Below are 25,245 nucleotides of genomic sequence, written 5' to 3' on the forward strand. Positions count from 1 at the left end.
ACCAGGATCTTAAAGACACCACTGTGCTGTGGAGGGACAAATGGTATCTTCAAAGGTAGAAGAGAGACTCAAACTGGTCATCCTACTGTACAGTCTCAGAGACCAGTAAGGAACCAACAAAGAAGACATAAAAATAATACATAAAAAGCATTTAAGGGATCCTCAAGATGGCGGCGCCCAGCAAGCACTGTATCTGAACTGCACGGAGACCAGGGACTTGAATGGAGTCACAGACTGTTAAATCCAGAGAACTTTAGGTGAGTTGGGTCCCGCACAGTGCAGACCACTGGAGGGCCTGGCCCCAAGTCAAGTATCAGTCCACAGAGGCCCTGAACCCACTTTCCGGACGCTCAGACGGAACCCACCTGCGGGCTGCAGCTGGTAGATAAAGCCCGAATTCAGAGTGAGGGTCAGTACCGGAGCCCCTGGCCTGTGGAAGTTACAGGGAAACAGGGGAAGCTGCCCTTGGTCCCATCCACCTGCCCCATGCAAATCTGCCAAGGACTCCACGCCGCGTGGAAACACAGGCAACTGGGTCCACCTAGCTTGGAGAGAGCGGCGCCCACCCTGCGGCGCCATACCCTGCCCACTTTGGAACAGTGCGCAGGATACTGAGCTGCTTGGGTCCACCTAGATCAGAGAGAGTGGGCGCAACCCGTGGCGCCAAAGCAGGCACACTTTGGAACAGAGTGCAGGATAGTGAGCTGCTTGGGCCCACTTAACTCAGAGAGAGCAGCGTCCAGCCTGCGGCGCCATACCCTGCCCACTTTGGAACAGTGCGCACGATACTGAACTGCTTGGGTCTGCCTAGATCAGAGAGAGTGCGCACAACCCGTGGCGCCAAACCAGGCACACTTTGGAACAGAGTGCGGGTTACTGAGCTGCTTGGGTCCATCTAGCTCAGAGATAGCAGCGTGCAGCCAGCGGGGCCATACTGGGCCCATATTGGAACGGAGCTCAGGGCCTGAGCCTGCAGATCCCAGCAGTTAGAACCTAGTGTGGACACTACACACAGCCTCGGCAGGATCTCCCACCCCCTCCGGAAAGGCTGGACACCCCAGAGGTGTGTATATGCTGGTTTAAAAGGCACATTTCGCTCAGTGGGTCTGAGCTGGGCAAGGTCTGAGCTACAGGTCTGCGGGTAGTGCAGGCAACTGAGAACATCTTCCCAAATCAGAGCTTGCCACCCTCCATCTGAGACCCCATAACAGCAGGCCTGAATCACAACACTAACGTGAAAGGAACCAGTCAGAAGCCTACTTCTGCTGACCCAACCCAGAGCCTAAGGTGTAGAGCAAAGTCTTCAGGAGTGGAAACTAGGTCACTTGCCTGTGTCAGGAGGAAAACTACCTGATCCCTACAGGCAAGAGCACACGATCAATAATCATTCACCAACTATCCACTCTCAACCAGTGAAGGACACTAGAAGCTACCTCCCAATATCAGAGACACCAAAATGACAAGAGGACAGCGAAAGAATGCAAACAAAAACCAAAACAGTTTGGAATCTCCAGATCCCAGCAATCCCAATGAAAGCAACCTGGAGAACCCAAAAACAATTGAAATACAAGAAAATGACCTCAAGTCCTTAGTAAGGAAGATGATAACGGAAGAAAGGAATGAAATCTGTAAACAACTGCAGGAGGAGGCAACCAAGCAGGTGGAGGACATAAAAGAGTCATATAGAAAGGCACTGGAAGAATTTCAGGAAAATACAAACAGACAGATGAAGGAAAAAAAAAAACACTTCAAGATCTGAGGACAAAAATGGAATCTATGATAAAGGAAACACACAGAAGAAAAATGTGACCGAGAGACCATAGAGAAGAAAGCAGCCAAACAAAGAAATGAATAGCCTTCTCAAACAGAATCCAGGAAACGGAGGAATGAATTTCGGGACTTGAAGATACAATTGTAGAACTCGAATCAACCATGAAGGAAAATGCTAAATCAGAAAAGTTCCTAACACAGAACATCCAAGAAATCAAGGACACCATGAAAAGAAGAAACCTGAGTATAATAGGCATGAGGATAGAGAAGGACGCCCGACGCCATGGCCCAGAAAATATCTTCAACCAAATTATAAAAGAAAAATTTCCCAATCTGAAGAAGGAGATGCATATGAACATACAAGAGGCCTACAGAAAACCAAATAGAATAGACCAGAAAAGAAAACCTTCCTGCCACATAATTAAAAAACAAAATATACAGACTAAAGAAAAAATTTAAAAGCTGCAAGGGAAAAAGAGTAACATACAATGGCAAACCTATCAGAATTACACCCACTTCTCAGCTGAGACCATGAAAGCCAGAAGGGTGTGGACAGAGGTCCTGCAAACCCTAAGAGACCACAGATACCAGGCTAGACTACTGTACCCAGCAAAACTATCAATAACCGTAGATGGAGAAAACAAAATATTCCATGGCAGGAACAAATTCAACCAATACCTATCCACAAATCCAGCATTACAGAAGCTACTAGAAGGAAAACTCTACCACACAGGAATGAGTTACAACCAAAACTACACAGGAAATAGATAACTACACCATCGCAAAATCACAACCTCACAAACCCTCAAGTTAAACAAACATCAAAATGAAAGGACTTAACAGTCACTGGTCATTAATATCTCTGGACATCAATGGTCTCAATTCTCCAATAAAAAGACATAGACTAACAGAATGGTTGCATAAACAAGACCCAACATTCTTCTGCATCCAAGAAACACATCTCACCCACAAGGACAGACATTACCTCAGGGTAAAAGGCTGGGAAAAAATATTCCAAGCTAATGGTCACAGGAAGCAAGCAGGTGTAGCCATCCTAATATCCAACAAAATAAACTTTCAGCCAAAATTAATCAAAAGAGACGAGGAAGGACACTTCATACTCATCAAGGGTAAAATCAACCAAGATGACATCACAATTCTGAACATCTATGCTCCAAATACAAGGGCACCCACATTTGTAAAAGAACTATTAACAAAGCTTAAACCACTCATTGATTCCAACACATTAATAGTGGGAGACTTCAAACTCCACTTTCACTGAAGGATAGGTCTTTGAAACAGAAACTAAGCCGAGAAATAACACTGCTAACCAATGCCATGAATCAAACAGATCTAACAGATGTGTACAGAACTTTCCACCCAAACACAGAAGACTATACTTTCTTCTCAGCACCCCATGGAACCTTTCCAAAATTGATCACATAGTAGGTCACAAAGCAAGCCTCAACAGATACAAGAATATTGAAATAATACCTTGTATCTTATCAGATCACCATGGTCTAAGGCTGGACTTCAACAACAACAGAAATAACAAAAAGCCTACTCACACATGGAAACTAAACAACTTTCTACTTAATGACACGTGGGTCATGGAAGAAATAAAAAGAAATAAAAGACTTCCTGAAATTCAATGAAAATGATGGAACAACATACCCAAATTTGTGGGACACATTGAAAGCAGTGCTAAGAGGAAAATTCATAGCACTAAGTGCCTTTAAAAAGAAATTGGAAACATCCCACATAAGCAACTTAACAACACATCTGGAAGCCCTAGAAAAGAAAGAAGCAGAATCACCCAAGGGAGTAGACGTCTGGAAATATTCAAACTCAGGGCTGAAATCAATAAATTAGAAACAAAAAGAACAATTCAAAGAATCAACAAAACCAGGAGCTGGTTTTTTGAGAAAATTGACAAAATAGACAAATCGTTAGCCAAACTAACTAAAAGGCAGAGGGACAGTATCCAAATCAACAAAATCAGAAATGAAAAGGGAGTCATAACAACAGACACTGAAGAAATACAAAGAATCATAAGATCCTACTTTAAGGCATATATGCCACAAAATTTGAAAATCTAAGGAAATGGACATTTTTCTTGATCGATTCCACTTGCCAAAATTGAATCAAGATCAGATAAACAAATTAAATAGGCCTATTTCTCCTATAGAAATAGAAGCAATCATTGATAGTCTCCCAACCAAAAAAAGCCCAGGGCCAGATGGTTTCAGTGCAGAATTCTATCAGACCTTCAAAGAGGAGCTAATACCGATACTCTTCAAGCTACTCCAAAAGATAGAAGGATGGAACATTACCAAATTCTTTCTATGAGGCCACAGTCACGTTGATATCTAAACCCCACAAAGACCCAACAAAAAGAATTTCAGACCAATTTCTTTTATGAACATAGATGCAAAGATACTCAATAAAATACTCGCAAAGAATACAAGAACATATCAAAGATATCATTCATCATGACCAGGTAGGCTTCATTCCAGGCATGCAGGGATGGTTTAATATATGGAAATCCATCAATGTAATCCACCATATAAACAAACTAAAGAAAAAAACCCACATGATCATCTCCTTAGATGCAGAAAAAGCATTTGACAAAATCCAACACCCATTCATGTTTAAAGTGTTGGAGAGATCGGGGATACAAGGCACTTATCTAAACATAATAAAGGCTATATACAGCAAGCCAATAGCCAACATCAAATTAAATGGAGAGATACTCAAGGAAATTCCTCTAAAATCAGGGACCAGACAAGGCTGCCCACTTTCTCCATATCTCTTCAATAGTTCTTGAAGTCCTAGCCAGAGCAATAAGACAACACAAGGAGATCAAGGGGATCCAAATGGGAAAGGAAGAAGTCAAACTATCCCTATTTGCAGATGATATGATAGTGTACATAAGTGACCCCCAAAATTCCACCAGAGAACTCCTTCAGTTGATAAGCACGTTCAGCAAACTGGCTGGTTACAAAATTAACTCAAAAAAACCAGTAGCCTTCCTATATACAAATGACAATCATACAGAGGAAGAAATTAGGAAATCTATACCCTTCATGTTAGCCACAAGCAATTTAAAATACCTAGGAGTAACTCTAACCAAGAAAGTGAAAGACTTGTTTGAAAAAAACTTTAAGTCCCTAAAGAAAGAGATTGAAGGTCATTTGAGAAGATGGAGGGATCTCCCTTGTTCGTGGATCGGGAGAATCAACATAGTAAAAATGGCCATTTTACCAAAAGCAATTTACAGATTCAATGCAATCCCTATCAAAATACCTACACAATTTTTAAAGACATTGAAAGGTCAATTCTCAACTTTATATGGAAAAACAAAAAAACCAGAATAGCTAAAACAATCTTATACAATAAAAGATCCTCCAGAGGAATCTCCATACCTGATCTCAAGCTGTACTATAGAGCAACAGTAATTAAAACAACATGGTACTGGCACAGCAATAGGCTGGTTGATCAATGGAATCGAATTGAAGACCCAGATATGAATCCACACACATATAGTCACCTGATTTTTGACAAAGAAGCCAAATCTATTCAATGGAAAAAGGATAGCATCTTCAACAAATGGTGCTGGTCTAACTGGATTTCTACATGTAGAAAAATGCAATTGGACCCATACTTGTCACCATGCACAAACTCAAGTCCAAATGGATTAAAGACCTCAATATAAACCAGAGACACTAAATAGTTAGAAGAAAAGTGGGAAGAGCCTGGAACACATTGGCACAGGAGACAACTTCCTGAACAGAACACCAACAGCCCAGGCCTTAAGGTCAACAATTAATAAATGGGACCTCATGAGGCTGAGAAGCTTCTGTAAGGCAAGACACTGTCAAAACAAAGCAACAGCCTACAGACTGGGAAAAGATCTTCACCAACCCTGCATCTGACAAAGGTCTAATATCCAAACTTTATAAAGAACTCAAGAAATTAAACCACCAAACCAAATAACCCAATTGAGAAATGGGCTCAGAATTAAACAGAGAATTCTCAACAGAGAATATCAAATGGCTGAGAAACACTTAAAGAAATGCTCAACCTCTTAGTCATCAGGAAATGCAAATCAAAACAACTCTGAGATTCCATCTTACACCCATCAGAATGGCTAAATCAACATTCAATGACAACACATGCTGGCGAGGATGTGGAGAGAGAGGAACACTCCTTCATTGCTGGTGGGAATGCAAACTAGTACAGCCACTTTGAAATCTATCTGGTGCTATCTCAGAAAAATGGGAATAGGGCTTCCTCAAGACCCAGCTATTCCACTCCTTGAAATATACCCAGAAGATTCTCCAGCACACAACAAGAAAATTTGCTCAATCATGTTCATAGCAGCCTTATTCATAATTGCCAGAACATGGAAACAGCCTAAGTGTCCCTCAGTAGAAGAATGGATAAAGCAACTGTGGCACATTTACACTATGGAATATTACTCACCTATTAAAAACAAGGAATTACTGAAATTTGTGGACAAATGGATTGAACTAGAAATGATCATAATGAGTGAGCTAACCCAGAAGCAGAGAGACTGAAATGGTATATACTTACTTATAACTGGACACTAGCCCAAGGGGCAGGTCCCATGAAAGTCTGCACCTACCAGGAAAGTGGGATAGAGGTGAGAACATCCTATTGAGACTCTAGGTGAGAAAAATATAGGGGATAGGGAAGTAGGTGGATCCAGAGGGTCCTAGAAACCTACTAGAGGAACATTATGATAGGTAGATCTGAGCCCAGGGGTTCTGCTTGATCAAAGGCACCAACCAAGGACAAAACGTGCAGTCATCATCCAACTCCTACCCAGATCTAGCCAAGGGACAGAACATTCTCCACAGTTAAGTGGAGACTGGGGACTGACTTTCACACGATCTCTGGTGCCCCATATTTGGCCATGTCCCTTTGTTGGGAAGGCCCAATGGCACTCGGAGGAAGGCTAGGGGACTACTAAGAAGAGACTTGATACCCTAGCACCATATTCAGGGGGAGGAGGTCCCCCTCGGTCACAGTCATAGGGAAGGGGGATTGGGGTGAAAGTGGGAGGGAGGTAGGAATGAGAGGATGCATGGGATGGGATAGAAAATGAGATGTAATATGAATTATTTTATTTTTCAATAAAAATGTGATAAAAAAAAAAGCATTTAAGGTCACTCTGAAAAACTGGCACAGAATAGAGATGTTTCTCAGTGTGGACATGCTTGTCTTCTAAGAACTTTTTCTCTGCAAATTGTCTCAATGTAATGATTGTCTCAGTGAGCCTGCAGAGAGCATCCTTGTCTCAGTCACCTGAACTTGCTTTCTTCTTCCTTCAAGATAAGTCAGTCAGGTTAGGGCTTATAATTTTTTTTGGATAAGTTGTGTTTTTATATTGCTATTGTAGAAAAAGACACCTACTTGGCTTGTGATGTGAACACACATGATGCTGTGCAAATCCCACCCTTCCCATTCAAAAGTGTAGGTACTTCATGAGTTATCCAAGGGTGACCTTGCCCTATACTTCAGTATTTTCTCTGCAGATATTTATAGGCTCTGTTTTCCTGTATTCTAACTTTTTGGGAAGCAATAGCTTGACTGTGGCTTTTGTAGTGGGATTTCATCACTGAGTATCTAAACTGGCAGTGTAGGAGAGTGGCTATGGCCTCAAATTCAAAGCCCAGCACTTACAAGCATTTGCACCATGGCTATGTTCGTTAATCTGGCTGATGTCCTTTATGCAGAGTTTGCAAGTTAAAAAACATAGTGTGTTTTAAACTCCTCTGTGTTGCTATACATGCCTCCAGTTTGCTGATTCTGCCTGCTGCATGCATATTCTAGCGATTGTTACCTTTTGCAAGACATTGGTTACCAGGGAGACAGCATCTTGCCCTTCTCTTTGGCCTGATGAGGAGATCCTGGTGGGGACTTGGCATAACCCTGGAGCACTGGTGTGGCAAACATGTCCTGTGGGTTACCATGTTCTAGTTGGTGGTGACAGACATAAAATATTGGCTTCCTCCAGTGTTTTTAACAAGGAATTGCCATGGTCAAATGATGGACAGGATGAGAGTTGATCTTTTTTGATTGGTCCATCCTCCCTTCACTCATGTACTCAATAAATATTGATTAAGGACCCACTCTTCTCAGTGTGTATGGGCCAAGAGTATATTGAATATAAGGAAGAAAGCATCTGTACCACAAATGCCTCTCATTCTGACAGAGATGAGCACTTGAAAATACAAGCTAAGGTAAATGGTTTGACAACATCTTCAATTTATTAGTAAAACAGCCTTGTAGAAAATTATGTTCCTATCTCTTCCTCTAAATACAACGACCTCCATTTCTCCATAGCCCTTGTTGTATCCACCAGTGTCAAACATAATTTTTCCATTGTTATCTCCACAGTACATAAATAACTTTATATTTCTTGTCCTCTATTGAAAATTATTTTGTATATGTTTTCCTATTTTTCACAATCTGCATGTTTATCACTCTTAATGACTATAGTAAATTCTTAGACGCTGATATATTTTATGTTATTCTTTTTCCTCTTTGGTTGTAAGTTTGGCTTGTTTCTATTTTTTCTGCTATATTGAGGTTGGGAACCCTTTAAGAGGAAATATGTAATATATTGTTGCACCATAAAGCAGCTTTGACAAGTTGTTTTACCCAAGAAGGTTCATTCAACACACAGAAAACGTTGAATTCATGTGAAGAAAACATAGCCTATCTTCTTAAAGGAAATTTATTTCTCCTTAATTATGTTTTGAGTTTCCATTTATAATAGAAATATAATTAGTGTGTATGGGGGGGGAGCCCCGATGTGTCTCATGTTCCTAACAAGGCTTTGCACACAGTCTTCCGAACTGCACATTTCTGGAGCTGTGGAGCCACGGGGCTGTACAGCTTGGATAAACGGCTGCAGTAGGACAGCCCTGAGCCGTCACAGTCTAACTGTCTCTCCCTTTCTTTACACAACTGGAAGTCTTCAGTTCTTCCGTTATTTCCTTCTGAGTGCCTTCTAGAGAAACACATTGCCTTCTGCTGTTCAGCAAGGGACAGTCTGCTCCATGATAACCGGATGGTCCTGATACATCCGGAGAATGACTCCTCATGGCGGCTCCAAGAAAAGAATGAAGAAACCAGGAATAGATAGGGCTCTCACTTGAAATCGAAATGTACAGCTCTCTCCATCTAACTCAGTTGAGAGTCCTCTGGGCTTCCAACACTAAATAGGTAGTTGACCTACCACATTTGGAAAGAGAAACCCTCATTAAAGATCTGTCTCCATTAGGTTGACCTATATGGACATGCCAGTGGGGGGCGTTCTCTTGAATAATGGCTGATGTAGGCCATTGTGGGCGGTGCTCTCCCTGGGTGGAGAGGCCTGGGTTGTATAAGAAAGGAAGTGGACTGTGAGTCTGGGAGGAAGCCAGTAAGCAGAATTCCATCATGGGCTCTGCTTGCATCTTATGCAAGCCGAATAAACACTTTCCTCCCCAAGTTGACTTTTGTCATGGTATTTATCATAGCAGACTAGAAGAGGTACTGAGAGATGTTTGCCATGGGGGAAAATGGAGGCTTGCGATCAGCTGGCCTGAAGAAAGCAGAGATTTTTAGCTGTCTCATTGATCACCTGGTGTTGGCAGGGCAGAACCAAGATAGTCAGTTGTTCTGAAGCCCTACCTTCTGTGGGAGCATTCTTAGGATATATGTTCCAGGATGCTGTCTTTGGTTTCATGTAGTAGGACTGTATGGGTCTCAAAGCTCATTGCTTTATTTTCTTATCATCCATTGTAGAATTTGGAGCAGAAGACATGCTTACAGAATACCTTGTGATTGGGTTTTGTTGTGGCAGTTGTTGTCCAGTCGTGTGCAGGGTGTTGTAGAAGTGACCCAGTAGCTACGTCTCCAAAGCTAGGATGCAGTAGATACTTACGTCACCTGGGCTCTGGAGCCAGAGAGATGAGGGCTTCACCACAATGCTGTACATGTTCTCTATTCACGCTGGCTGCAGTTGTGGATGTGCATAATTTGCTGGGCCTCAGCTCTTTCACCTGTAATGTTTGCATAGAATCATTTTCCTCTAAGTTTGCACAGTAGTCATTGCTCAGTCTAAACACTGAAAATGCCATCTTCTTATTCACATCCACCAACCTTGTGGTAAGGGGGGTAAAAAAAAAAGCATGAGGTTCCTAGTTAATGTGCCCAGTACTGTCATGTAGTAGATTTCTGTTATGGGACCTGTAATTTAAAGTATGCCACATCTTAACCTCTTTAAACCAGCAGCTGTGTACAGGTATGCAAGCAGCATGGCATCTCTGGGTTGTGCTATAAGTCCTTCTATTAGCAACTATGTTCTTTGTTCCTACAGGATCTACGAGCGTGTTATAGACCCTCCAGAGACCAACCTTCCTCCAGGAAGCAATCTGTGGCTTGGGCAACGTAACCAAAAGCATGGCTTTTTCAAAGTAAGCTCTGTTTTTCACATATATTGAAAGATGTTCAACTAACTTTCTCTCTCTCTCTCTCTCTGTCTCTCTCTCTCTCTCTCTCTCTCTCTCTCTCTCTCTCTCTAATTTTAATTAGACTATTAGTACATCACACCTCTTTTTCCTCTTCAGCCTCTCCCACATCCTCCCTGTGCCTTCCTCTCTTTGATTGCTCTGGTGGTTTGAATGAGAATAGCCCCCATAGGCTTGTGTATTTGAAAGCTTGGTCCTGTACTGGTAGAACTCTTTGGGAAGTATTAAGAGGTGTGGCCTTACTGGAGGAGGTGTGTCACCGGGGGTAGGTTATGAAGTTTCAGAAGCTCATGTTGTTCAAAGTTAGCTCTCTCTCTCTCTCTCTCTCTCTCTCTCTCTCTCTCTCTCTCTCTCTCTCTCTCTCTCTCTCTCTCTCTCTCTCTCTCTCTCTCTCTCTCTGCCTCATGTTTGCTGTTTCAACATGTAAGCTCTCAGCTACTGCTCAGCACCATGCCTTCCTGCCTGCTGCTGTGCTCCCTGCCACGATGAGCATGGCTTATACTACCATGTGGAAGTATGAGCCCCAAATTACATGCTCTCTTTTATAAATTGCCTTCGTCATTGTGTCTCTTCACAGCAATATAGAAGTAACTAAGACAATTATTGTTTGTTACATACATGTGCATAAATTATAAATGTAGTGTGTTGAGTCCATTTGCTGATACTTGTATGTGTATAATTTCAGGACTAACTCGTTGGTATTGGCTAACCAATCATAGGGAGTTTATTCTTGGGAAAGAGTAATTTTCCCTCTCCGAGGAGCTGTTATTTGCCTGTAGTTCTTTGTCAGTGATAGTTCTCCGATCCACATTAGCATGCCAATGGATGTTGTCATTGTTTGGGGCTTGTTAGGCAGCCATATTGTTAAGGTATCATGGATAAAGCTTCTCTTTTGTATCTAGGAGACACAAACTCATAATGACTTCCCAAACCTCAGCTCTTATAATTATTGTGCTCCCTCTTCCATGATATTCTCTGTGCTTTAGGCACAGGCTATGTTGCTGGTTGTGTGTAAAAAATTATACTAGTGGAAGGGCATGGCAATGACTATTGAACACTTACTGAATATACATGGTTTTAACTCTCTTAATGGCTAAAGTACTATGCAAAGTAGCTATTTTGAAACTAGATAGAGCAGAATGGTTTACCCTAGAACTTCACTGTGTTAAATGTTCCTTAGATAAACCACTCTGCTCTCTGTCCTGCTAGGCATGGGTGATCAAGAATACAGATGGCCCTTCGGATGTATCTCATTAACTTCTTAATTCTGGGAGATTTAAATAACTGCGGTGGTTTGAATATGAATGGCCCGCATATGTTCATGTTTGAATATTTGGTTTCCAGTTAATGGAACTGTTTGGGAAGGATTAGGAGACATGGCCTTATTGGAGGAGGCGTGTTACTGGGGTCTGGCTTTCAGTTTGCTGAAGACTCTGGTCAGTATCATTTGGAGCTAGCTCTCTTGACTGGCTTCCTGTTTGTGGCTCTCAGCTGCTGTTCTAGCTGCATGCCACAGTACCTTCTCACACCATTATAAGCTGTACTACTCTAGAACTTTAAGCCCAACTAAACACTTTCTTTTATAAGTTGCCTTTGTCCTGGTCTTTTATCACAGCAATAAAAAAAAATGGGGTCCATCATCAGCATACATGGTAACTGAATCTAGGAGAAGTATCTATTCATACATAGGAAATAAAATCTCACCTTCTTTGAGTTTGGTTTTCTTGGCTATGAAGACCACACAAAACCCATATTGTTGTTCTTTGAAAACATGAACATACAGCAATAAAATGAACTGAAAACTTAACACCATAAAATTTAAAAATATTCTTGTTTTGTAAAGAATAGCAGGCATTGCCTCAGGCAATAGGGCAGACTTATGTTTTAAAAGTTATTCTAACTTGAAATACCGATAAATACTGGATAAAATACTGGTGAAATCTTAAAATTTATCATTGTGCTTACAAGAAGGGAAATCCTTAGGTATTAAATATGTAGAGGAGGGAAAAAAGAACAGAAGGGTATATTCCAAACCATAAACATAGCACTTTGGTCTTTTTCTTTAAAAATTAAGATAGAATTTACACATAGTAAAAGACACATCTCTAAATACACAATGCAGTTATTCTGAGAAATTTTAGTTCAATCCCACACTGCTAAGAAGATAGAGAATTGCCCCAATACCTCTAGGCTATTCCTCTCTCTTTTTCTCCTTATTCTAAGCCACTCTTCAGTTCTGAGTTCTGCTTTCCCAGAATGTTCCATAACTGCAATCATTTGTGCACATGGAATTTGTATAACTCTGCACATTGAGATTCTTTCAGGTTCTTGTACTGATGAGTGGTTTACTCTTTTCTTTTCCTTTTTATTTTTATTTTTCATTAATTTATTCAAATTACATCTCAATTGTTACCCCATCACTTGTATCCTCCCATTCCTCCCTCTCTCCTGCTTTCACCCTATTCCTTTCCTCTAGGAAACTGGGAATAGTGTTTCCTCAAGACCCAGCTATTCCAATCCTTGGAATAGACCCAGAAAATGCTCCACCACACAGCAGGGACATATGCTTAACCACAGTGGGCAGACCTCCTGCCCCATATCTACTGTCAATTAACAGTCAAGACAATCTCCCCCAGACATGCTCACAGGCCAGTCTCATTTGAATGACCCCTCCATTGAGACTTCCATCTCAGAAGACTCTAGGATGTGTCCAATTGACAATAAAAGCTAGTAAGGACACACATGCTTGTTAAGCTATTTCTCAGCTGATGAACATTTGAGTGTTTTTCAATTTTAAGCACTTATAAATAAAGCCACTAGAAACATTTGCAGATAGATTTTTGTGTGTGTGTGTGTGTGAGTAAAAGATTTTGTTCACATAAGTAAATATGTGGGTGTGAGATCACCAAGTCAGACATCAATGTTCAAGTTCATAGGAAACTGCCAATTATTTTATGGACTATGTGAGCCATTTGGCACCCCCATAACTAATGTGTAAAAACCTTAGTTAAAGCCTTGAATTCCAACAGTCTATGAAGTGTAGGAAGCTCCTTAGATCCCATGTGTGTTGGAGAATTAGATGGAAACTTCTGAACTCAAGCCAGGGCCTCGGTGGAGGGGAGGCAGAGGAAGTCCGTTATTTAGCAAAAGCCAGATGGTCCAGAAACCAGCCCGCTTCCTCCTCCTCTGCAGACAAGAAAAAAGAATGTTTTTTGAGAGTTTAACTCCATCCCTGTCATCATGTGGGCATCGCCGCAGACTTAATATGAAAAGTGATCTTCAGGTGGCTCTTGGTTGCTTGGTACCTTGTGGATCCTGATGAGTAATGCAAATTAACTTTGCCACTCTCGGCCAGTCCTTTAGGGGTATCCCAGTGATTAATTGTTGAAAGTGGGGGGTATATGAGTCGTCATGGGTGTCAATAAGGAAGAAGTAAAATATTGTTTGTTTAGTCCTGTAAGGATTTCAGAAATGAAATCAGCAAATAATTTTTTTTTTTTTAAATCCTCATGTTTCAGTCATCTAAAGAAACACAACCCTAAGGAATATGTGCTCACCAGACATAATAAATTCAACCGGGAGTGATTGAACTGAAAACACTGTAAGAGATGAGAACTCTGGTCATGGGGTGAGCTAAGACTTGAGTGAGTCTGCTGAGCTATGGGGTGATCATCCCTAGAAGGGCACTTAGTGCAAAGGTCATTACCCTGGTAGCTCTGCAGATGTCAGGAAGGAAAGAAGAGGCTAAAATGCAGAAAAGAAAGATAAATACAAACTTTACACACCTGTTTAATGTGCACTCACAGATATGTATATATGTGTGTGTACCTACTATATATTAAAATATATATATATATATATATATATAAACACACACACATGCTGAATTTTTATTTGCATATCTCTGTGAACTAAAGAATGCTTTATTAAGGAATGCTTAATTAACTTCCAAATTAAATTTAGAGAATTTAAGAGAGAAGAATGTTACAGAAGCTATTAGAAATATACTTGTTAAGAATTTCCCAAACTGTGAAAGCACATTGACTCTCATTACAGGAAGTAGAATGAATGCACACTGTGTTATCTGCAGCCAGCAGATAACTTAGACATTTGGAGGTCTAAAGAATAATTTTACTTAGCTCCAAGATCCAGTAGTGTTCCTGCCTTTGATTGTCTATGCTTGTGCCTGCTGGGTTCACTGGAGAGCCTGTGCTCAGCTGGCCTCTCAGCAGGTGGCAAGGTGGCCAGGATGCCTTTCCATTCTCCTCTCATTGGCATCTGACTCTTCAATGGCAGCATTCAGACATCTCTACAGGGTGGCCTTAGGATATGAACACCAGGTGCAAGTAAGCCCCAGTATTTGTGCTTTTAAAGCCTCTTTTAATTGCTCGCATAGCTAATGGTTCATTGTCCAAAGCAAGCCGTGTGGTGAAATCGGGAGTGTAAGGAAATAGAGTTCCTTCCTCAAAGTGCTGATTTGGAACATCCCAGTGCAAACCTGGAATGCAAAGAGGAAAGGGACTCTGTGGAAGGTTTTAATAATGTATTACACAAAGAAGATATTAAACGTATCCAATGAGAAGAGATAAAATTTTAAGGCAAAAGAATGGCTTGGATCAAATAGTTTTTAAAACATAAAGGCAGAAACCGAAAGACAAGAGGGAAACACTTTTAAATTTTGAGAAGAAAATAACTCTCCAAAGTAACTGTACAGACACAGCTTGATGTACAGCTAAGGGTGATGGTAAGATAAAAAACCATCTGAAGACAAATCAAAACTCTTAGGTTATGACCACCAGGCTTTTGTTTTTAAAAAAATTTCTTCAAAGATAACGTATTGTTAGGTAGGCAAAGAATCAGTAAAGGCTAGCTGGAGTGGTTAAGGGTGTTTGTTGTTCTGTGGGAGGATCCAGGTTTGGTTCGTAGCACCCATGTCGGGAGGCTCACAAGCACTTGTAACTCCAGGTCCAGGTGACCTGACCTAATCCGGACTCTGTAGGCACTTTTCCTCATGTGCACATATCTGCACATAAACACATACTCTCCCCTCCCCAATTTAGAAACAGTCTTTAGATAAGGACCAGTAAAGAAATATCAAGAGTGGTCGCAAACATGGATGGTTATTGTTTGATTAATAGTAATAGTACCTAAACTTAGATAATAAGATTAGATGTAGCATTGACATTGCAGTACAAGGTGATTCAACTTGAAGAACAAAAATAAACGGAGGAATTGAATGGCTTTAGATTTTAAGTTTATATGTGAAAAATGTAAACCAAGTCATCAATAACAGAAATCACGTTACTGGCCAAATTTAAGTGTAAGAAAAAGAGAGGATTAAAACACAGAGACAAACAAATCACCCAAACAATCCCTCCATTCGTCTGGATCTAACGACATGCCCCGATAGCCCCAGCTGCTTGGGAGGCTGAGGCAGGAGAACCACTTATGCCTGTGAACTTGAGGACAGTCTGGGGTGGCAGAGGGGACGCTCGGTCTCAAAACATCCATTGGCCAAAGATAAGGTAAGGAGAGAGATGCATTTGATACAAGAGAGCAGAGAAAACCCCAGTTCACAATATTCACCGTTTAAAGTAATTGTCAGTCACCACAGTCAGGCGAGCCTACCTGGTTCCAGTGGAGAGTTCCAAACCCAGGGCCGCACAAAAAAAGTTCTAGCTAAAAAGCATTGAGTCTCAAAATAAAAGGCACAAATGTAGAAGACCTGTAGGGAGAAGAGGAGGCTGATAGGGGAAGAAAGAAAGGGAGGAAGGAAGGGAAGAAGGGAGGGACGGAGGGAAGGAGGGCAATCAGAATGCATTGTTAACATGTTTGAAAATGTCAAATATAATAGATTTTTTAAAATACAGAAAATGTGCTTATATGCAGGGTTAGAATACTGGGTTCCCACTTTGGAAATCTACCTGGTGCTATCTCAGAAAACTGGGAATAGTGTTTCCTCAAGACCCAGCTATTCCACTCCTTGGAATAGACCCAGAAGATGCTCCACCACACAACAAGGACATATGCTCAGCCATGTTCATAGCAGCCTTATTCATAATAGCCAGAACATAGAAACAGCGTAAATGTCCCACAGTTGAAGAATGGATAAAGAAACTGTGGGACATTTACACTATGGAGTACTACTCAGCTATTAAAAACAAGGAATTCCCGAAATTTGTTGACAAATGCATGGAACTAGAAATGATCATCATGAGTGAGTTAACCCAGAAGCAGAAAGACTCATATGGCATATACTCACTTATAATTGGACAATAGCCCAAGAGGTATGTCCCATGAAAGTCTTCACTTACCAGGAGATTGGGATAGATGTGAGAATATCTTAATGGGACTGTAGGTGAGAGAAGTATGGGGGGATGGGGAAATAGAAGGATCCAGACGGTCTTAGAAACCTATAAAAAGAACATCATGATGGCCAGATCTGGACCCAGGAGTTCTGCTCAAACTACTGCATCAACCAAGGACAATACTTGCAGGAAACTTCGAACCCCTACCCAGATCTAGCCAATGGACAGGACATTCTCCACAGTTGAGTGGAGAGTGGGGACTGACTCTGCCATGAACTCTGGTGCCCCGTATTTGACCACTTCCCCTTGGTGGGGAGGCCTGGTGGCACTCAGAGAAAGTATAAGCAGGCTACCAAGATGAGACTTGATAGCCTATGACCATATAGTGGGGTAGGAAGTCCGCCTCCCCCAAGGTCACAGACATAAGGGAGGGGAATAGGGTGAAAGCGGGATGGAGGGAGGATCATGAGGATGCAAGTGATGGGATAACAACTGAGATGTAATCTGAATAAATTAACTAAAAAAAAAAAAAAAAAAAAGAATAGTGGGTTTAAGTGGACTCCTAAGATTCTGTTCTTGCTGTGTCTTGTTAATGCAACAGCAACAACAAAGTACTTTTAAATGCCAGCAGGAGAGTAGAGTTTTACAAAGGAAAATGGGCCAAAGGTAGCTTGAGCACCACTGAACTCAAAACCCAGAGGTGATGGATGGCATAATCAGAAACAACTCTACAGAGGCACAGGCTTAGTGAAGCAACCTCACATGTGCATGGCAGCAGGGCAGTGTCAAAGGGAAGGATAGCTCTGAAGGGACAGAGCTTTTCATCAACTAAGGTTCATGCTGGGGAGTGAGGGAGAGGGGAGACAGCTAACTCTGACTTTGCACCTAAGTAAGTGAAATTTACCATAGGTGATGTCCACTCTTGGTTGTTAACTGTATCTGGAAAGAACTACAATCTAGAAACAGAAGGCACACCTGTGAAAAGGTTTTGCTTGGTTTGAAGTGGGTAAATCTATTTCTAGTCCCAACCTTTGAGGCAGGCAGATACACACCTTTGATCTGAATCTTGAGGCAGGAAGCCGGGACTTTAATCTGGGCCACACCTTCTGTTGGAAGTCTATATAAGGACCTAGAAGAGAGAAGCTTTTGGTCTTTGCCTGCTTGCCCTTGCCAAATGCATTCCTTCACTGGTATTAGAGCCCACTTCTTCAGGACTTCAGCATATACTAAAGATCTGCTGAGACATCTAGCCTTGTAGACTGAGCAACGAATGTATTCTTGAACTTTCCGTTCAGAGCCAGAGAATATTGGATTAACTGGACTGCAGCCTGTACATCATTCCAATAAATTGCATATATACTCTACAAATTCTGTTACTCTACAGAACCTTGTCTAATACACCATAGAAGAAGATCTTTACAGCCTTGATGTGGAAAAGACATTTTAAAAGAGAACATAGTAACTATCAATAAGGAGTTGGCTATAGTGGAATTTACTAAAATACCAAAGTGGGTTTATTTTTTTCAATAATACATTTCTAAGAGTAAAAAAGGCATGCTATAATGTAGCTGAAGCTGTTACTACCAGTTACATTTTACAAAGACCTTTGATTCACACCTTCAAGTCAATGACACAGTTATTGAGTTAAAAAGCAGACAAACACGCTGGCAGGCACTTTACAGGATGGAATATCCAAAAGGGTAGTAAATACAGGAAAAGGCATCCATCTGACTAGTAATTGGGACAAGAAGACAACATATGGATGCTACTGAGTTCTGATAAGAAAATTAACATTAATCACACTAATATGAGCAAGTGTTTTGTCAGGATGTCGAGCAACTAGAACCTTCATTTACTACAGGCACGTGCACTCACACACACACACACACACACACACACACACACACAATTATGTGCATGCACAACTGTTTTATAAATATTTATTTATATTTATTTTATTTTTATGAGTGTTTTGCCTATGTGTATGTATGTGTATCATATGGCTGCTGTCAATAGAACCCCAGTCCTCTGAGAGAGCAGCCAGTGCATTTTTCTGGTCTTATAAAATATTTTTAATAGCAATATCCATAACAGGAAAAACAGAGAAGCCATTGAAAGTATGAGATATATCAATTGTATCAGTATTAACAAGTATATTCTATACCTTAATTAACATGAACAAGCTATGATGTGGCCATGTGGTTGAACCTCATAGGTAGTGAGTCCAGCAACAGAGTACTCAGGGTTGTATTACGATGAAGCGTAGGAAAGGTAAACCTGAAGTGGGTCCAGGCTTTTGCTGGGAAGGGAGAAGTGAGGACTGGAAAGGAGAGAAGTGTCCTGTAAAGTACCATCCTTGCTTTGTTCGCTGAATTAGGTAGCAATTCCACAATGTGTTCAGGCCACCTTAGCTCCTCAGTAGTGCTTTCATGATTTATGTACCTTTATGTGCATGATGTACATACTCACTACACACACACACACACACACACACACACACACACACACAGTGGTAACTTGAAGAAATAAATAAATCTATCAATTGAGTGTTTTATTTTTTGGCATATTTCAATTTGTAATATACAGATCACGTAGGCAAAATGTTAGTAAGCATACAAGCTAAGCAACACACTTAGCATATCTGTCATACTGTCTATAAACCTTGTAACCAGTGTGTAACATGGTGTGCAAATGGCATCTCTATGAAAACTGATATGTGGGAACACGGACAACACAAAAATCATAGATTGAGTCTTCACCCAACTCCTGGGGACGATTCGTGGATCGTGGTCTATGATGACAGTGAAATTTCATTGCAGCAGTAGTGAATCTGGAGAGAGTATCTGACATCGCACTTTCGTTCATGTAGGGATGTGAGAACCTTCTTAAGAGTCATAGTCTGGTTTAAGGAAAGAGAAGTGCATACTAGAACAAAAGGAGAAAGGCAAAAAAAAAAAAAAAAAAAAAAAAAAAAAAGATTCATTCTCAGATGGAAACATCTTTAACAAGCTAACTATCCAGATTAAGAAGTTGAGAAAAAAGCTCTAAAGTTTATCCAAAGATAGTAAAAGGCATGAAATAATAAGCATATAAGAACAGAAATTAATATAATGATCAGGCAAGGTAAAAATCCATGAAACGTGGTCTTAAAAAATAAATCTAGGAATTTGAGCAAGCAGAAAATGAGGATGCTGTAATGCCTCAGAGATTGAGAGCACTTGCTGGTCTTGCCAAGGGCTGGGGACGGTTCCTAGCACTTACTGTGCTGCTTCAGTGTTCTGTGACTCCAGTTCCGAGAACCTGAGGCCCTCTTCTGGCCTCTGCAGGCACTGCACACACGTGATACGCATGAAATGCAGGCCAAGACTCATGCACTTAAATTGAAAATAAAATTTTCAAAAAAGAGAAAGTGAGAGAAAGGTATAAAACACAATGGTTGTGAAAAGACACACGCCAACAAGTGATATAAAAATTAAGTAATACTCATGTGCTAACCTTATAATAATAAAATGGAAAATTGAGGAAAAAAAAGCATTACTGTTAAAAATATAAATTGCCCAATGAGCACAGATAGTATTATTATCACTAGAACTAGAAAGCTCTCTAGTTTTCATGCCAGCAAACCAAACACAGCCCATCTCTAGAAGCAGTGCCCGTGTGGAGGGCGGCTTGAGGCCAGGGCTGCGCCTGGCTGAAAACCATTGCTTCTTCACAGGGCTCACAGCATCTGCTGAGTGTTCTGACCTCCCATAATGGCCTTTGCTGGGAGAGCTCACCTCTCTTTGGTATCTCCCATTTTTCAGAAGTCTGGTCCAGGCTTTTCTACCTGATGGCTCAGTAGAGTTCCCGGAGCTACAGCGGAAGCACACTGGGCTCTTTGAGACCCAGGCTTGGAGCGTTCGTGTTGTTTGCTTTGCGGTATCACAGTGTCCTAAGAAATGACATGTCCCACTTTTGTCTTGAGGGCATGGCAAATAGATGCTATCTTTTGTTGAAACGTGTAAAACTCTGCTGCACAGGGCATGGGCACAGTGAGGGGCAAACATTTGGATCATTTTTCGTTCACCAACAACTCCTTAGCTAAAACTCCCTAGGGCATTTATTTGGTCACAGCACGTTCGGGGAATAATCCAGTCTTACATTGTCCTTTCTGAAGAATAGCGTACAATGTACATGAGACTGCCTCCTGTCTGACCCATGAGGATGTGTAATCTCGATTTTTCCAGTTGGGTTTAAAACTCCCTTAAAAAAAAAAAAAAGAATTGCATAAGCTGTTAAAAATATCTAAAGAAAGTATTTGTTGTGTGTGTGTGTGTGTGTGTGTGTGTGTGTGTGTGTGTGTGTGTGAGAGACAGAGAGAGTGAAAGAGCAAATTGGTTATTTCAACAATGCAAATTTGTTTTTAGTGCATTACTGTGTTAATGTAATCTTCTGTATTAAATAGACAAAAGGAAAAGCTACAGGGTCATCTCAAGAGACAGAGAAGGAGTGCCCTGATAAAATTCAATATTGACTTGTGGTAAAGGATTCTTAGCAAGCTTGCAGTGCGAAGAAACTTCACTGAACTAATAGAGTATATAAAATAAGCACACGTTTAAAAAAGCAGGCTTGTAGTTTAGATATGGAGAGCTCTCACCAAAGCCAGTTCAACATGCTGCTTTTTGTCACAGTCTCTGCGTTGGCTGTGAACTAGAGGTCACCTGCAAACCAAGAAGTATTTCAAAAGAAGTGTAATTAATTGGGGGGCTCATGGACAGTGCCTCCAAGGAAATTGACATGGAAATAGTGTGATGGAACATGTTCTAACCCTAGAAATCTCAAACTTGAGATTTAAAATCTCATCCTGAGAAAAGAAGGTGTGGGACAAAGCTCTCTCTTTGGTTCTGTGCCTGCCTGAGGAGCAGGTGACACAACCCCAAGGTGGTTATAGGCGATCAGTCACCTCTTATCTTTCCCCACCTAAATAGAGCATTGGCAGCATCTCAGTCTCAGCATTCATCCTCAAAACACACACACACACACACACACTCACACACACACACACACACACACACACACACACACAAAATCTACTTACCTAAGATCATCTGAGACTGGCTGTTTATTCTATGTGGCCCTGGAAAAAGAAGCCCTCCACATCCTCCCTGACAAATTAATCATTGAACCCCTAGACTTGACTGCCAGCCAGGCTGTCACCATGGGATTGTTGCGGGTGGGCGTTCCTCCACTGCCTGACTCAGTCTCAGAGCCCTGAGCTTCTGCTGCCACTTGGCTCAGCTCCCGAACCCTGTTCCAGCTTTACCGGGACCAGGTGTGGGTGAACCATGTTCACGCTCACTGTCTTTAGCTAAAGCAGCTATTTACCTAGAAGAGCCTTAACACCTTGCTGTGGAGAAATCTTTTTTACTCCCCACCCCCTGCTGGACCTGAAATCTTGTGGCACAGACCTCAGACCTTGTTCCGTGCTCCAGAGCTGGAAGTTCCTGAGAGATGCGATCTTGGGGCACCGTGCTTTATCCTTTTCTGCGCTGAGATGACAGTGCGTGGACCTTCCGTCGGAGAAGCTTGGACCTTCTGTCGGAGAAGCTCACACTTCTGGCTCAGTGCCCGTGGCACTGTGGAACCACAATTACTCAGAAAATTTAAAACTGTCCACATAAAAAGAGGATTCTCAAATTATTAATACTGACAAGAGAATACAGAAAGGGGCAGGTACAAAATCAAAAGAAATAACCAGATGTATTAATCACAACAAAAATGCAGAATGTAGATAAATAAAAAGTATCATTTATAATGTCAAAAGACCACCAAATAAAACACAATATGAATGTTAAGCAAATTTCACATTTTATCACCCTATAGGAGGACATCTGTGTCACCTCAACCTTCCATGCTCAGGGATCGTCAGAAGAGGAGGTGGAAAGATGAAAGGGCCAGAGTGGGTAGGTGATGCCAGTGCAGTTGTGGCTTCTGGATGCACCAGAAGCTGACCATGTGAACTCACCACAGTGTGACAGCAGGCACACGGCCTGCGTGAGCTCCAGCCAGCCAGAATCCCAGCAAGGAGAGTGTGTGTGACCATGATGTCCCGTGCCCAGCTGAGGAGCTATTGGCAGTTGCTTGATGTTGAGAGAGGGAGAGTCAATTTTCTTTAAAAAGTGTGACTCTGGTAGGTAGACCAACACTCACACCCACACTAACAACCACAACCACAGGAATACCCACACCAACACCCAGACTCACTAACACTCACACCTACATTCAAACTCATTATATAAACCAACACCCCAGTCCCCCCACCAACATCCACACCCACACTCACATTAACACCCACACCTACACACTGGTATGACACTCTTAACCTGGTTTGTCACCCACGTTCAAGAATCATATAGACAGCACATATCGGACTCAACAGGCTTAACAAAAAGTAGAGGTCACAGAACTGGATGAATAGGTAAAGTAGAATGGTGCTAGATTTCAGGAGCTGAAGAAGGGGTAAATATAATCAAAATATAGCATATGAAATACTTGAAGAGTTAAAAATCTTTTTAAAAATCACTGAATGAGATTTACATAGGAAGTGGCGGCATTTTATTATTGGAGAAGAACTCGTGACATAGTTAAAATGTCAAAAATTTCTCCAGTTCTCTCTAGCTTCAGTGAACTTGCAGTAATTTCACAATGGAAATGTGCACGTGCGCATGTGCATGCGTGTGATGGAGTCTGTGAGCGGACTGCAGAACCCTAATGGAAGACCAGGAGTGGATACGCAACGAACACCGTTTCCCGAAGAAGAAAAAAAAAAAAAAAAAGAAAAAAAGAAAAAAAAAAAAAAAAAAAAAAGAAAGGATGTGTTCTTTCAGGTTTGAAAGCTTATTATAAAGTTATTGTAACGCACGGAGCGCGCTGTCGCTGCACGGAGCAGCCCATCAGCCAAGAAAGCAGAAAGCAGGCTGCACAAGGCCGTGCCATGAGATGCGGCGGTTTGTGAGATGCAGCGCGTGAGTGAAGGGCCGTTTCTGAGCGATGAGGAAAGGAGGGTTAGCAACTAGTTACGGGGTTCAGTTACTTAAAATCTCTACATTCCACACAGCACTCATGACCGTACATTAATGTTCTGTGTTTACCGTCAGGAACGATTCCCAGGAGACACCTGCATCCTCGCACAGAATGAATTGCAACTATAATTGAATTGGGGTCTTTATGATCTCAAGGTAGAGAAGTTACATTTTAAACACATCTTTTTTTTTTTTTTTAATTGAAAATAGAAACTTCTCTCGTACAATCCATCCTAACCATGTTTTCTTCTTCCTCAACTCCTCCTGGATCCCTCCCACCTGCCCTTTCCCCGGAGCCAGTCCCCCTCCGTTTTCTCTCAGAAAAGAGCAGGTCTCCAAGAGACACCAAGCCCTGATGTAGTGACTGCCTATATTTAGACGGTCTTGGGATAAAAAGGCAGCATCATGAGCCCCGAGGAAGAGGCAGTAGGAAGAGCGTCAGAGATAGAGCGGTGGAGGACACTGAGGAAACACAGCCTCTAGCTCAACATGAGCAAAGCCCATATGAGCTCACAGAGACTGAGGCGGCAAGCTCAGGGCCTCCGTGGGTCTGTAGCAGGGCCCGTGCACATCTTACGGCTTCCAGTTTTGATGGGCTTCCTGAGTGTGTGCATGAGTGGGTATCTTCTGTTGTCTCTTGGAGGCCTGCTCTTTTCTGAAAGAAAAACTGAGGGGGACTGGCTCTGGAGAGAGAGGAGGTGAGAGGGATGCAGGAGGAGTTGAGGAAGAAGAAAACATGGTTAGGATCTTTTGTACAAGAGAAGTTTCTATTTTCAATAAAAAAGAAATTAAGAGATGTGTTTTAAAATGTAACTTCTCTACCTTGAGACCATAAAGAACTGAATTCAGTTATAGTTGCAATTCATTCTGTCTTTTCTTTTTGTCTTGTCTAATTATAATGTTTTTTTTTTTTTTTTTTATTAATTTATTCTTGTTACATCTCAATGTTTATCCCATCCCTTGTATCCTCCCATTCCTCCCCCCCCCACATTTTCCCATTATTCCCCTCCCCTATGACTGTTCCTGAGGGGGATTACGTCCCCCTATATATTCTCATAGGGTATCAAGTCTCTTCTTGGCTACTTGCTGTCCTTCCTCTGAGTGCCACCAGGTCTCCCCCTCCAGGGGACATGGTCAAATGTGAGGCACCAGAGTATGTGAGAAAGTCGTATCACACTCTCCACTCAACTGTGGAGAATATTCTGACCATTGGCTAGATCTGGGAAGGGGTTTAAAGTTTACCTCCTGTATTGTCCTTGGCTGGTGCCTTAGTTTGAGCGGGACCCCTGGGCCCAAATCTGCCTATCATATTGTTCTACTTGTAGATTTCTAGGACCCTCTGGATCCTTTTATTTTGCTGTTCTCCCATGCGTCTCTCATTTAGAGTCCCAATAGGATGCCTTCCCCTCTGTCCCAGTTTCCTGGTAAGTGAAGGCTTTCGTGGGACATGCCCCTTGGGCTAGTATGCAGATATAAGTGAGTATATACCATTTGATTCTTTCTGCTTCTGGGTTAACTCACTCATTATGATCATTTCTAGCTCAATCCATTTATCCACAA

General features: G+C 41.6%; 1 protein-coding gene across 2 annotated transcripts in view; it reads left to right on the top strand.

Annotated features, from left to right (window-relative positions):
- The window catches only part of Nell1 (neural EGFL like 1), an 884,393-nt gene that overhangs the window by 190,420 nt on the left and 668,728 nt on the right, over positions 1–25,245 (top strand). For both annotated transcript variants that reach the window (XM_051148614.1, XM_051148615.1), the window contains exon 5: positions 10,166–10,262. In XM_051148614.1, coding sequence (XP_051004571.1) covers positions 10,166–10,262 — 97 coding nt within the window. The remainder of the gene's footprint in view (positions 1–10,165; positions 10,263–25,245) is intronic.

This window comes from Acomys russatus, chromosome 7 (genome assembly GCF_903995435.1).
Source record: "Acomys russatus chromosome 7, mAcoRus1.1, whole genome shotgun sequence".
Classification (NCBI taxonomy): Eukaryota; Metazoa; Chordata; class Mammalia; order Rodentia; family Muridae; genus Acomys; species Acomys russatus.